Here is a 15,075-nt window from a genome sequence, read left to right on the forward strand (position 1 = left end):
TCTGGTTGTATAGAAGTCTATATAAATGACTCTACTTCTCTTGATGTATTCCCTCAGTAAACATTGTAAACATTAGTTTTTGGTCTCAATCTCTAGTTCCAAGTCTTCTTCAATACAGCGTGATGTTCATTTAGTGAATTATGGTCCATTTAGAGTCAAACAGACCATAATGCAGCGTACGCCCTGATGAAGACTACACGTGTCGGGGGTGGAGCTCACCAGCATGGGCTGAACGGGGGTCATGAGCGAGGCCTCCACGGTGAGGAGCTTCCTGGGTCCCGAGCCGTTGGACGACTCCTGCTGGTTCCTCAACACGCGTTCCACCACGTCGCCCAGATTACGCGAGGCCTTGAAGGCATCGTACGCATTCGGATCCACGGCATCCAAGCTGCCGGAGAGACGACAGACACATTGATGGAAGGGGGGGGGGGGGGGGGGAGTGTGAGTGTGAGTGTGTGTGAGTGTGTGTGTGTGTGTGTGTGTGTGTGTGTGTTTTTCTTCCGCTTCACTTACACGTGTTTTGCTCCAGAGTTCATCTTCAAGTCGTGTTTAATAAGCCGAACGATGCATTTCAGGTCATTACTGGTGCATCTGTGGCGGAGAGAGGATGCAGATTATCACCAAGGGGGGAAAATATTGAAGAATTACCGAATTACATGAGACGGAGAGTACAGAAAAGTAGTAAAATACTAAATAATTACATTACTGTAATTCCCAGAAACGTTGGAGACTTCAGAAAAAAAGAATATATTGTTTCTGTCTGTTTATCTGTTTACAGCCCGCAAGATGTTATTTATGACAAATAAACACTGTTACTGTGGAGGGTAGAATGTCAAACACAGTGTGTGTGTGTGTGTGTGTGTGTGTGTGTGTGTGTGTGTGTGTGTGTGTAAGCGAAACAAGCGGAGACAAATTATAAGATAATAAGGATTAATTAATAACAAGAATTACAAATACTGGGAAAAGAAATCACACAATCTGTCTTCGTGACTTTTACAGTTTTTACAATTTTTGAGGTGATGAGTATTAACGGAAAAAGATACCAAACTAAATTATTTTCTTTCATTATGTTTTATTATTATTCACTTTTTTTTTAATGCTTTTTTAAAAAAAAAAAAGGCTTTTCGTCTAATTTTTTTTAATAACATTTGAGTAAATATCTTAGCAGCCAAAACCAAATAGTTTTCAGGATATTCAGCGTTCGTTTTAATACTCGTAAAAGGAAATAAACTCCTCTATGAATATGAGATACAGAGTTTACAGTCAACTACAATTCCTCTTGGTTATTGTTGGTTTGTGGCATTTTTAGCCGGTTGCACTCGTTTAAATTTTGCTTGTACGTCCCAACAATAACACAACAAATACGTGCAAGTGCAAACAAAAAGCTTTAAAGTCTCACGTTCATGTTTTTGAATACGTGGAATGTTTTTTTTTTTTTAATCCTACCGATCGTTTTCACTGAATTTACCTTTTACCACCCGGCCCAGGTTATGTGAAAAAGAGGAAGCGCTGCATTACTTTTTGGTGATTTCCTCCAACTCGGTCTGCTGCTCGTCCTCCTTGGTCAGCTGGGCGAGGCGGGTGAGCGAGGCGTCCACTTCCTGGATGGTCAGGAGGCTCTTGGTCGCCGCCGGGAAGGATTTACTCTCCTCGAAGAACATCCTCACCGTTTCAGACACATCGCCCTTAAAAGAAAAAACGTTCAATTAATTCCTCTGTCATCTCTTTCCAGATGCAACATCTAGAGACTACATTTATAATTTTTAAAAAAAACCAGAAAAACTTATTTTCCCAACAGAAAATATCAATAAAAAGGGCGTTAAATAAGTCTTTAGTTCTAAAAATGTAAATATTCAGCGTACGCTCGACCACAGACCTGCTCCAGATCGCGCACCATGTCGTCCTGGTTGCTCCGGAATATGCGGCTGAAGAGTTTCACGATCTGCTTGTCGTTGAGGTTGTAGACGCTTTTCACGACGCCCGGCAGCAGCAGCTTCACCGTGAGGTAAAGATCTCCGTGGAACTTATCTGGGACGCGAGAAAGGGAGGACAAACGTTTTGGCGGACATCTTGGCCGCGGGATTCCCCCCCCCCCCCCCCCCCCCCCCGTCACGTTATAAATAAATAAAAACACACCGACCTCCAGCCGAGCCCTTCCTGAGGAACTTCTCGATGATCTGCGTCTTGACGTTGTAGCTGTTTTGTTCGGCCACCATAGCGCACAGCTTGCGAAACTCCCTGAAGAGGCAGTCCTTGTGCTGGGGGTCGCACAGCTGGGCGGACAGGGGGCTGCCTCCGCTGCCATTGGCCGAGGGAGAGGACGGTCCCGGGCTGCCGGAGCTGCCGGCCTTCGCAGCTGACGGGACAGCGAGGAGAAAGAGACCAATTTGAAGAAGCTGCTGCGATATCACCATTTTTAAGCTTAGTTTAAGTCGCTTTTTTCTGATGGAAGCGTTGGTCGCACATGACGTGTTCGAGGACCGTCGGAAAGATGAAAATCTGACGCAATTGTTTAAAAGAAAACATGCTTTTTCAATCCCGCCGTCCGCAGATATAATGCTATTTGAGAAAAAGTGTGGCATGTAAAGGGCTCATTAGTCCATCGGGCTCATTAATCCATGAGAGAATTTTGAATTCCAATTCTAAAATTGGTTGTTTCAGAATGAGAAAAATGTTCTCCGCCTCAATTATTATTGTTGTAACTTTGGACACAGCTTCTTCTTATTGTGAACGCGACCGCCCGCCCCGAGATGCCATATCTTACCGGTGAAGCCCGAGAACTTCCGCGGCGCGTTGAGAGACGGGTCGGCAGGAGGAGCCATGAGGTGAGCGGAGGCGTTCGTCTTGGCCGGCGTCGTCTTCTTCTTTGGACCGGCGCTGACTTTGGCCATCAGGTCTGCAAAACAAGACACGAGATACCACAACAACTCACCAACCAGGACTCGATCATGGACGACACAAACAAACAAGCTGTTCTGTTGTTTTAATGATCCTGAGAACACGTTCCCATCTATGACGCTCTCCTGCAACATTAAGCCAGGTACTCGTACTAGTTTAACAGGTAAGCTGGCATTTCGGTGCAATAACGTAAGACACACCCAGCGAGGTGTTGGGTGGAATCCATTTACTTATTTATTATTGATCCAAAAATCACTGAAAAATGAGAGATATCTGCACATGGATCTCCTTTGCAGGAGTGGATCAATCGACCGGTGCTCTTAAACTGGTAAATATTTGATGGCGTATCGATCACATCAGCTAGGGGGGGAATAAATATTCCTTTTAATGTGCTCAAAGATCAGTGCTACTGCAAAGCAGTGACCAGTGAATCCACACAAAACAAAGGTTAGCCATTAATAGCATTAAAAGAGGATTCCGAGTGTGTGACTGTACCTGAAACATGTTTATTAATGATCTCTTTGTCTTGGTCCTCCAGCTCCTCCCAGCCCTCCAGATCTGTGATGTCCTCAATCTTCTTGGTGGTGGCTCGCGCCTTTTCCAGCTTCTCAAATATACACTTCACGTGGTACCACTCTTTCATCTCCCCCGCGGACTCGCTGAAGGGGTTGGGCACGACCTTCCCGATGCGCACCACTTCCTTTGGGATTTTGTCCTTGCACTTCTTGCATCCCGCCGTGCCGCGTTTGGCGTACTCCACGATGAACCTCTGTTCCGCCATGTCCGAGAAACGCTGACGCAGGGAGAGCCGGGGAGGGTCGTTCGGCAGGAGTCGGGACACCAAGGAGAAATGGTGGATTTGCCGGCAGAGATGTAGCGCGTGGACAGCTGGCGATGGAGGTTTAAAGCACGGCGCGACACAAAGGGCTCCACACGCTCTCCGAAGTTGCTGACGCTGGAGGCCGACACGGATCGTCTTATGTGCTGATAAGACCAGTGGTCTCTGCATCCAGTTGTGACGGTGGGCGAGTTACAACCTAGAGAAAGCAAAAGGGGGATAATGATGAATTAAAAATATATATTATTTGTTGGTTGCTTTGACAAATCAAACCATTACTGGAACGATCAGCTGGAGTCAAGGTGTGAACTACCTAAGGGCTCATTTACCCACTTGTTATTATTCGTGATCAACTGCGTTGCCACAGAAACGGCTCCAGGTTCATCTCTCCATGTACGCAATAAAAATGTAACTGTGACTCGTGTAATGCGATCAGAGAGCAACATTAAAACAACATATCATACTAATAGTCCAGAGATTGGAGGATTGGAGTTAAATATGACAAAGAACGGTGTCATTTACAGCTGCAGCAATTAAGCAATTAGTTAAATTCGATATAATAAACTATTAAATTAACAGGCAACCATTTGGAATAATCAAATCATCGGTTTGAGTGATTAACTGATATTAAAATTCTCTGATTAGTTTCTTAAATGTGATTTTTTTTTCTTCTGATTTATTAACTGTGACAAGATGCAGGATATTTTTTAACTGTGGACACAACAAGATATAGTTGTGCCCATCGTCGTGGGATTTTTTCCCCCCCATTTTCCGACCAAACAATTAATCGATTAATGGAAGAAATAGTCGAATAAAAACAGTCGTTAGTTGAAGCCTCTTGAGTAATTACGAGCGGTACAATTAAAGCTAATCCACCCATAACGGTCAGTTCTAGCTATTGTTAATTCACTTAGTTTGTAGCCGTTAATGCTTTAACTTTTCTTAAAACCATATTTTTGTGTTTGTTAGAACACAACATTGTTTAACTAAGAGAAAGATGGCGGATCTTCGGTTGAGCATCACGTAAAAACACACAGTTACGTTTTTTGTAAACCTCAAACTAAACTTTAAACTGCAGCCCAGGCCCATTTGTTCGAGGACAGATTAAACAGTTATTACGTTTAATGTGATTTTAAAACGTGGATTTAAAGTGTGACGTTTCACGGCGGAGGCACTTGTTTGGGCTTCTTTTGGCCACGTTACACCCTCGGTTCCACACACAAATCGGCTAGCTAGCTAACATATTGCACACCGACGATCGGAACCGAGTCGCCATGTCGCTGATATCTTGTCACATAAAGGAAGTTTGCTTCTGTAATTACCTTAATGAAGCGCAGTCAAATACGATGGCACGCTTATAAAGCTAGCACTTCTCATTGTTGTTAGCCGAGAGCTCACCAGCGTCAAGTGAGCTGCTTTGACTTTGTAAAGACGCGATGCACTTCCGGTTTAGGTCTACAAAATAAAGGTTATACTACCGAGGGGAATGTGTTTATTACATTTAAAGTATAACCGATTTAGGCGTACAGTCGTAATCAAGTAAGCACATTATGTTTCATGACCTCGAACAACATGCTAGGGGCATATATTTATTTCAAAAGGGGATATTTTATTTTATTTCGAAGGACACGTATCATATTTCCGCTAGTTCTCTGGTAACTTGACACCGGCGTACAGCATGGGCTACACAATGCCCACTGGATTCTCTTTCTCCACCCGTGGTTGGTGCTCATCGTGAGTGACACGGTGGACCTTTAAACGAGTAGCAGGAGGTCTATACCGCCATCTGCTGAACTGGAGCACTCCACGTAATAAAAATCACAACACAGTGAACTTTCACCACCTGACTGCATAACTGTAATATCCCCAACAAATTAAGACACAATAATAATAATAATAATAACCAGCCTGGGTAAATTACTGGGCACAGTTTGCATTGATATGTGAGGTCATCATGCAATCAGTTGCAGGGAAAATATTTTTAGCATTTAAAAAAAAAAAGAGAAATACAAATAGGTATTTTTCTTTTTCACCACTATTCCTTTAAAAATCACGATTTCGTTTATTTATAAACATTATAATCACGATGATTTATTATTATTATTATTAAATATTTATTTACGTATTTATTTTTGCTTTACACCTCACACATACCGACACACTCCTCCATAGGTACATAAACACACTTAAATGCATGCACACATGACACGCTTTTGGAAACTGCATGCTTTTTTCAATTTCACTAAATTAATAATAACTGTTGTTGATACTTCCGTATAATTCCATTCCACATCAATACTAAGTTAGAAACATCCTACCAAACGTCAGTTGCGCAAACCCTCCTCGCATATATATTTCCGAGGGTACGTAAACGCAGCAAAAAGCCCTCAGAAAAAATTGTAAACACTCCGTTGATGTACGTAAACAACGTACGCGTGGCCGACCGCTATACGGGCGCGCGTTCTACGGGAATACCGGTCAGGCGGCACAGCGACGCCTCCAATGCGGGTGCGCGGAGGAGATGTCGGAGGGGAGGATCCAGATACGGTATTGACGTTACCCCTCTCCCCCCCCCGCACACACACACACACGCGCACCAGACTGTGTACGCGAGAGATATTTCTCATCACGGCGGCAGCGAACTATAACGCAAAGAATGGGAAGAAGGCTACGCGGTGCTTCTCACGCTGAAAGCCTGGTCGTCGAGGGACTAGCTTGCTAGCGAGCGTCGACGTTAGCTTGCTAGCAACAACAAAAACAACAACAACTGCTGCCTTTTTATTTGTTGGCTCGCGACGAACCTCCCAGCTAGCATCCGTCGGAAAAATGGTAAGAACCCACGACGCGTTTGTTTCGTGACGTTAACCGCAAGCCAGCTGTTTTTTTGGCAATGAGACAGTTTGATGCTTAATTTGTCACAGTTGTCAAGAAGGCCAGGTAGCTAGCTAGCTAGCTTACCTAGCTATGAGGTTGACAGCTCGAGTCACCTGGCTGCGGAGGACGAGGAACACACAGCGCCCCTTCAGTTTACACTTATCCTGTTTAATGTTAAACGTCAAATGTTATCCTGTTAAACGTCAAATGTTATCCTGTTTAATGCTAAATGTTATCCTGTTTAACGTCAAATGTTATCCTGTTTAATGCTAAATGTTATCCTGTTTAACGTCAAATGTTATCCTGTTTAATGCTAAATGTTATGCTGTTAAACGTCAAATGTTATCCTGTTAAATGTCAAATGTTATCCTGTTTAATGCTAAATGTTATCCTGTTTAATGCCAAATGTTATCCTGTTTAATGCTAAATGTTATCCTGTTTAATGCCAAATGTTATCCTGTTTAATGTCAAAGTTTTAATGCTAAATGTTATCCTGTTTAATGTCAAATGTTATCCTGTTAAATGTCAAATGTTATCCTGTTTTAATGCTAAATGTTATCCTGTTTAATGTCAAATGTTATCCTGTTTAATGTCAAATGTTATCCTGTTTAATGCTAAATGTTATCCTGTTTAATGCTAAATGTTATCCTGTTTAATGTCAAATGTTATCCTGTTTAATGTCAAATGTTATCCTGTTTAATGTCAAATGTTATCCTGTTAAATGCTAAATGTTATCCTGTTTAATGCCAAACGTTATCCTGTTAAATGCTAAATGTTATCCTGTTTAATGTCAAATGTTATCCTGTTAAATGTCAAATGTTATCCTGTTAAATGTCAAATGTTATCCTGTTTAATGCTAAACGTTATCCTGTTAAATGCTAAATGTTATCCTGTTTAATGCTAAACGTTATCCTGTTAAATGCTAAATGTTATCATGATGCGTTAAAACATCATCTTGTAAAATGTAGTTTGGGTGAGAATCTTAAATAAATCTGGTTGTTTGAATGGGATGTTTTCACGGCATATAAAATAGATATTAGAGATGAATTATGAGCTGTTGCGAAAAGAAAAGTAACTAAAAGTATGCTATAACAAATAAAACAACAAAAACGATCTGTATTGGCCAATAATAATCGTCAACGATCAGGGATCTCTAAAAGTTATATATTTTGTTTGTGTCGATCCGTGACCCGAAACCGCCTGTTTTATGATCCGTTGCACCTCTTTAACGGATAATTAATCATTTAAAATGTCTGTGTTGAGGCTAATGATTTACCGCTGCTTTTTTAGAAAGCCTCTTTTGATGCATGAGAACATTCCTCAAATGTTGGCACATTGTGTATCTGCCCACCTGCAGGTGTACCTGTTGAACCCTGTAGAGAACCTGAGAAGCTACATCAACAACCGTCCACCGCTGGTCATTTTTATGATCAGCGTCAGTGCAGTGGCCATCGCCTTCCTGACCATCGGTTATTTCTTCAAGATTAAAGAGATCAAGTCTCCAGAGTTGACAGAGGTGAGTTTAAAAAAAAAAGAAGAGATTTAATTAAATGATCTGCTCTCCCGAACCACAAAAGTGTCTGTTCAAGATCTTTATTGCCTGCTTTATGCCACAAGGATGCATTTGCCCAACCCTTTTGCACCATGTTACATGAACACAACAACCTTATTCAACCTTTTCAGGTCTCCCCCAGCTCAGTCAGTGAGGCTAACTGAAGCTTGTTTTAATATAAGAATAAGGGAATCCAGGTTTTCTTTTTTTTTTTAAATGTACTGTGCAAGCTATACAGCACATCTTTCCATCTTCTTTCCCTTTCCATCTGGCTCTAATCCACGACCACACGTGACTGAAAAGATTATTACTGGAGAGAACAAAAAGTCAAAGTGTGAATATAGATGGCCGTTTGCATTGGTAGCCATCTACGAAGCATCTGTGATATTGGTGACAAGAGCTCAAAGGATAATAAAAAAGACAATTCCCACCGCAGCCGACATACTGTCCGCCCTGCAGACGCATCAGCTGCTCCAGCACCAGACTCCAGCTTCTTCCCTCTGGCTGCGAGACGCCTTTATTCTTCCTCCACATATGATGGCGTTTTCTTTTTGTGCTTTGTAATGTCGCAAAAATGGGACTTCAATTTGCATGTCTTTGTGCAACCCTATTGCACAATCACAATATAATAACCTTGTGGATCTGAAGCGTGTAGTTCATAGGGGAGTATCGTGCTGTGATGGTTTGTAAGGACATCAGTGGATATGGAAAGTAAGTTCTTTCCACGGCAACACGAATACAGTGACGCATGTCAATCAAGTTCTAGCTGTTTTGGTTGATCGCAACATGCTGCCCTCTCCCAACAATCACAACGCCCTCGTCTCCCTCAGGACTGGAACACCTTCCTGCTGCGCTTCAACGAGCTGGACCTCTGCGTGTCGGAGAACGAAACGATAAAGCACGGTCTGAACGAGTCGACCACGCCGGAGAGCATGGTGGTGACCAGCGGCCAGGCTCGCTCCAGCACCCAGGTGCCCCTCCTGCTGGACGACTCGGGTACCGTCAACATCTCGGTCCCCATCACCCTCACGCTGGACCCCCAGCGCCCGTTTGGAGGCTACTCTCGCAATATCACCCACCTGTACGCCACCGTGCTGGGGCAGCAGGTGGGCCTATCTGGTAGGTTCCCCGTCTCGTGTGTGTGTTAGTGTGTTAGGGCTATATAGTTATAAAAAATAAAAAAAACGAATATTCTGATATAAAAATGTATATTTGGTTGTATGAACTACCGCGACTCTCTGCACCGCATGACACAAGTTGAGTGTAAAAGGAAATGAAAGCAGTAGTCGTCAAATGTTTTACTTTTATGTTAGTTGATCCCGCTTCAGTGGACACGAGATATTTCTCAGGCGGACTTCCTTGTGGTCAGAATAAGTAGGATGGGTGCATTTCAACGTGTTGTTCCACGACCTTGAGACAGAGCAAAGTCAAAATGCTGCACCTCTCTCTCTCTCTCTCTCTCTCTCTCTCTCTCTCTCTCTCTCTCTCTCTCTCTCTCTCTCTCTCTGTGTTCAGACGGGATTAGATCCTCCAGGAAAAAAGAAGAGGTTATTTATTTGTTTATATTAATCTCATCCAGATTGGCTTTAATCTGTGGGTTTAACCTCCTTCCCCTTTGAGGGCATTCCAAGCCCCGAAAACAAGAGCGTCTCCTCGGCTAATTCAGGGAATTATTAGCAATCAGGCCTCTTGTGGATTTTAGCTCACGCAGTCTGAAATAGCTATTAATATTTTAATCAGAACTGTTGTAATTAATGCATTCATTCAGCAACAAAGTCAATAAGGACCGACGCCGACGGATAGAAGTCACGACGTAGAAGAGCTTCTTTCATAAATCGATCTGTTTTTCCTTCAATTATATCGCATGGTATTGATAAAATAAGAACATTGACATTTTGGATTGTTTTTGGTATACATTATCATTTTAATGTTAAGAATTATGCTTCTTTTATCATTGTAAATATTTATTATATACAGTATATAGTCTATTGAATATTTTGTTATATTTGTGTCTTTTTTTGTTAATGTTAGTAATAAACCAACACCTCCTATTTATTTAAACAAATTTGACCTGGACATTGTACACCACGTGGCATAAAAGTCAGTTTTTTTATTTATTTTTTTCCCACTTCATTATTTAGTCGACCAAAACGAGGGGTTGCAGCTCGCCGGTCACCTGCGTGCGTTGTTCTCGGCGTGCGTTGTTCTCGGCTTCACTTATCGGAGGCCACATTCTTCAGGGCCTGTAGGTTGTTTTAGTCCCGACGGTGGCTGGAAATTAGTCCCACGTTGACATAACAATGACGGGGAATGTGAGTGCTGCACACTGGTTTAAATTTAAAAAAAATGCTCCGTCGTCGCCGTAAAATTTGCTCACAATCTCTTGATTTTTTTTTTATTTGTGTGTGTGTGTGTGTGCGTGTAGGCCGGGAAGCCCACGAAGAAATAAACATCACTTTCACCCTGCCCGTGTCCTGGAACTCGGACGAGTGCGTGCTGCACGGCCACTGCGAGCAGGCGGTGTTCAGCACTTGCATGACCATGGCGGCGTCCGGCAGCGTCTTCCCGGTCACAGTGTGAGTTGGACTTCCTCCCCGACCCCCCCCATGTCTTTGTGCCTGGAGCTGAGGGGGACACACAAGGGTCTGGACTTCAATGCCTTCACGTCGTTCCTAAACCCCGTTTTTAGAGTAGAATTATTCCTGCAAATTCATACAATGTCTCTTGAAAAAACACCGCTGTGCCGTCTTGACTGCTTGATTATTTGTGAGCGCACACGTTGTTCAGCTTTCATTTTAAATCTCATAGTGAATATCATTTAAACGGGAAGTATCGGTCGTCATAGATACGGCTTTGTCTTCCTCTGGGAGCCCAAAAGTCACTGCACAATCGGGAACATATAAACTATAAAAGTGTCACAAATGAACTTGTGCATATATTGACATAGTTGACATTACACGAACAGCGGTCGACGATCTTTTTGTTGTTGTTGTTGTTGTTGTTGCAGGCAGCCGCCGCACTGCGTGCCAGAGACGTACACCAACGCCACCTCTTGGTACAAGGTGTTCACTACGGCCCGCGACTCGGACACCAAGTACAGTCAGGACTACAACCCCTTCTGGTGTTACAAAGGAGCCATCGGCAAGCTGTACCACGCGCTCAACCCAAAGCTCACGGTCATCGTCCCCGATGTGAGTCTCCGCCTCCTTTTTAAAATTTTTTATTTTATTCCTTTTTTTAAAAATATTTAATTGTATAGAGTTCCTGGTTCACGTGATGATTGTTGTTGAGCTAACGGAGGTTGCATTGAGTTACATTATGATGCGTTCAAGGTCTACTCAATAAATTAAAAAAAAAATAGCATAAATAAATGCTTAATTAGGATGTGTTCAAATGTTAAAAATTTGTAAAATGTAGTTTTTGGTGAGAAAGTTAATCCAGTTGTTTTGAAGGAGATATAATAATTAATTATAGATAGAATTATGGGAGATATAATAATTATAGATTGAATTATGGCCCGTTTAACTTCAATCAATCTCTAAGCAGCTTATAATATATAATTAAAAGTACAATATTTTATTTCCTAATCATTTTAATTGTATGTTTTTATTTGGATAACCACATTAAATGACAATAAGAAAGTAAAAGGGTAACATTTCTGACAGTTTAGTTTATATAATATATTATATTACTATATATTATTATTATTATTATACCAAACCATTACAGAACCTGCACAGCTCTGAATATATATATATATATATATATATATATATATATATATATATATATATGTATATATATATATATATATATATATACACATTCCCTTCAACATAATTATAAGTTATGAAGGCGTTGCACAGAACAACAGGAAAATGCCCAAAAGAACAGAAAGACTGTGACGTGTAATTGTTCTGATGATTGCAGCGTCGCTCCCTTTGTGAAACGAGGTGAACGCGAGCGAAAACCTTTCAGTCGGCACTCCGTACCGACGGCGGTAGATTGTTCCAGGACGACAATGGTCCCATTGAGGGCCCGCCCTGGGGTCCAGTGAGCCTGAAAACCATTAGATAATATGTGCAGTTACCTGATCTCAGCCCACGTCGACGCACAGTGTTAGCGTGTTCCCCTTTCATTCATTTAGGGAGACCAAATTAAAATGTCTGGATACGCTTCAGGCTTATTGCACAATTTGAAAGTAGTCTTTATTGTGATTTCGGTTAAAAAGACTCTTTCAAAGACTCCTGCTGATGCTTTACGAAGTTAAGGGGCGGTTTTTAAACTGCGTACATTATTTATTTATATCCCAAAAAACCTGCAGATACCATGAAATCTAATTCTAAGTCTTTTTTTTTTTTTTTTTTTGTGACCGGCCCATCGCCAGGACGACCGTTCCCTCATCAACTTGCACCTGATGCACACGAGCTACTTCCTGTTCGTCATGGTCATCACGATGTTCTGCTACGCGGTCATCAAGGGGCGGCCCGGCAAAGTGCGGCAAGCCAACCCCGACTTCTGTGCCGAGAAGGTACGGCAGACACCAGCTGTGTGACGAGGACAGGTGGGCTCGATTGATCGGTGTGTCGGTTAGAGGCGTGACCCAATCACACGGCTGTGTCTCTCTGGTTTATTACAGTTATTAAAACCAATGTTATTGATCTATTAAGTCATCTCCTCAATGGATACTGACCCTCTTGACTGGAGACGCGTTTGATGAAGTTGTTATTTTGGGCATTGTGAATATGATTGGATTGACATTTATGCAAAACTAAGTTGAATTATCTTAACTACATATTACCATATTACTCAACTGTTATCAAATGTGTGACAGCGATCCCATATATAGATATATTCTTTTATTTATATATTTTTATTTATATATATATATATATATATTTGTTTTTTTTTAAATATATATATATATATATATTCTTTTAATATATATTTTAATTTAATTTAATATATATTTTTAAAAAAATTGAAAAATTGAAAAAATATGTATTTAAAAAGAATATATATATATATACTGTACACATATATATATATATATATATATATATATATAGTATTTATGTCTCATCAGTTTGTTTTGAAGACAAGATGCTTAAACAGGAATAATGGGTTGAATGATATATATATATATATATATATATATATATATATATATATATATATATATAAATAAATAAATAAATAAATAAATAATAATAATATTGTGGTGCTCTGTGTGTGTGTGTTGTTTCTCTGGAGGTGCCGTACCATTGATGTCCCGCATTAAGACTAAGACCCATTCCTTCTTGTTGCAGGTGGCGCTGTCAGAGGGTTAAAAAAGGCCCGTTGCGCCACAACGTACCTGTAACACGGACAAAACGCAAAGAAGAAGAACCATAAACAAACATACCAGGCGCCTCGTGAACCCTGGAGAACACGAAAGCTCTGCGAACGCATCACTCTTGCAATGTTGGGTTTTTCCAACCAAAGATATACAAGTGCCTGTATCTGTTGTGTACATATTTGTAGGAACTCTGATATTCTGTGCAAAACCTTATTTTTTGTTGTTGTTGTTTAGTTCCCCCCCCCCCTCCCCCACACACACCCACCCCCCTCCCCCCTCTTTGTGCCACGTTTCAGAACACGCGGTACATAAAACGCAGCAGATATCTCAAAAACTCTCCAAATTATATAATCGATCGGCAGTTATGTTTTCCCCCCTCAGTGTGTCTGCAATGTCCAAAAAAAACAACTAAAATAATTGATTAATATATGAACAGCAAAGTGAATGAGTCCTTCCTGTGATCTTTGTTGACACGTTTTTACTTTGTTGTTGTTTTTTGGTTTTTTTTATAGACAAGTTGTCACTTAAAAATATGATTTTTTTTTTATTTTTTTTTTATTTTGTGGCTTCATCGCTCACCTGCCTCTCGTGGATTGTTGTTGTTGTTGTTGTTGTTTTGCTGCCTGTCACGACTTAATATCCAACACCCGGATGAAGAGAATTATTATCTTGCCTTACCTCCGAAGGAGAACCGAGGGAGAGATGGTTCTTCTCCTCTCAGTAACCAACCTTCCTTCCTTCCTTCCTTCCTTCCTTCCTTCCTTCCTTCCTTCCTTCCTTCCTTCACGCTGTCGTTCCTGGAAATCGAACTTGTGATCTTTGTCCCGTTAACGTCAAGTTATCGCCTGATTTTATTTGACGCAAAAATCGCCATCAGGTGCACATGGTCAAGTGTTTTTCATAGTTAATGCATATTTCAGATTTTCAGTCAGTTTGCTCCTTTTTGATTATTAGTATTATTATTATTTTAAAATAAATGTTTGAAGATTGAGGTTTTTTTAATATTGTCAGCGACCTTCATCTCTCCCCCCCCCCCCCCCCGTGCGAGTCCCTTATTTCCGTCTTTGGTTCGAAAGTGCATATCCTATAATTGCAACAAAAAAAAAAAGAAGAAGAAGAAGAAAAAAAAAAATGCCTTAACACTACAGTTTCATCTGAGTTCACATATCGCATATTGTAAACCACGCCAGCTTGACGGGGAATAAATCCGACACGCGACGCTCATTTCACGACTCGCGAGCTGCAGGAGGACTCACATTTCCATTTAGGGAAATGGATTGAAGAAGAAGAAGAAGAAGGAGATGCTAGCTGTTGTAGTTTTTAAAGACAAAACACACGTCCTGCTGCATTTCACCTCCTTTCTGTCACGTTGGCAGCGCTTACAGGCAAGTATTAAGCCAACTCTGTGCCTTCTGCACTATCGAGCTGCATCCTCCTCCCTGTACATACAGGACCATAGGTTCAATGTGGCTATGACGTCATTCAACACCCCCCCCCCCCCCCCCTCCTTTGTTTTCCTCTCCAGTGGAACTGCTGTAAATTAATTCAAGTTTAAATAAACTGTCTCTAAAGTTC

The 15,075-nt window shown here is 41.3% G+C and overlaps 2 protein-coding genes across 3 annotated transcripts in view; one reads left to right on the forward strand and one right to left on the reverse strand.

The window, feature by feature from the left end:
* The window catches only part of lig3 (ligase III, DNA, ATP-dependent), a 13,016-nt gene extending 7,834 nt beyond the window's left edge, over window positions 1-5,182 (reverse strand). The window contains exons 1-8 of the mRNA XM_034550147.1: window positions 5,059-5,182; window positions 3,394-3,935; window positions 2,765-2,896; window positions 2,141-2,356; window positions 1,877-2,028; window positions 1,519-1,685; window positions 514-591; window positions 220-388 (exon numbers count right to left, since the gene is read on the reverse strand). Of these exons, the coding sequence (XP_034406038.1) occupies window positions 220-388; window positions 514-591; window positions 1,519-1,685; window positions 1,877-2,028; window positions 2,141-2,356; window positions 2,765-2,896; window positions 3,394-3,907 (1,428 nt within the window). The 5' untranslated portion in view covers window positions 3,908-3,935; window positions 5,059-5,182. The remainder of the gene's footprint in view (window positions 1-219; window positions 389-513; window positions 592-1,518; window positions 1,686-1,876; window positions 2,029-2,140; window positions 2,357-2,764; window positions 2,897-3,393; window positions 3,936-5,058) is intronic.
* Window positions 5,183-6,135: 953 nt separating this feature from the next.
* On the forward strand, window positions 6,136-15,075 carry tmem248 (transmembrane protein 248). 2 transcript variants are annotated; one of them, XM_034550698.1, is made up of 7 exons: window positions 6,136-6,565; window positions 7,968-8,126; window positions 8,993-9,281; window positions 10,588-10,738; window positions 11,170-11,353; window positions 12,550-12,726; window positions 13,472-15,075. In XM_034550698.1, the coding sequence occupies exons 1-6, from the start codon at window positions 6,563-6,565 to the stop codon at window positions 12,715-12,717; spliced, it is 954 nt and encodes a 317-aa protein (XP_034406589.1). In that variant the 5' UTR covers window positions 6,136-6,562; the 3' UTR covers window positions 12,718-12,726; window positions 13,472-15,075. The 2 variants fall into 2 exon arrangements, with proteins under 2 accessions (XP_034406589.1, XP_034406590.1); XM_034550699.1 differs by having other exon boundaries at window positions 6,146-6,565; window positions 12,550-12,693; window positions 13,472-14,990.

Source organism: Cyclopterus lumpus, chromosome 14 (assembly GCF_009769545.1).
Source record: "Cyclopterus lumpus isolate fCycLum1 chromosome 14, fCycLum1.pri, whole genome shotgun sequence".
Lineage (NCBI taxonomy): Eukaryota > Metazoa > Chordata > Actinopteri > Perciformes > Cyclopteridae > Cyclopterus > Cyclopterus lumpus.

Excerpts from the sequence above, each read along its gene's own strand:
- tmem248 (XM_034550698.1), top strand. Across the intron at positions 10,739-11,169 it reads AGCGTCTTCCCGGTCACAGT|GCAGCCGCCGCACTGCGTGC; the intron begins GTGAGTTGGACT and ends TTGTTGTTGCAG. Across the intron at positions 11,354-12,549 it reads TCACGGTCATCGTCCCCGAT|GACGACCGTTCCCTCATCAA; the intron begins GTGAGTCTCCGC and ends GCCCATCGCCAG.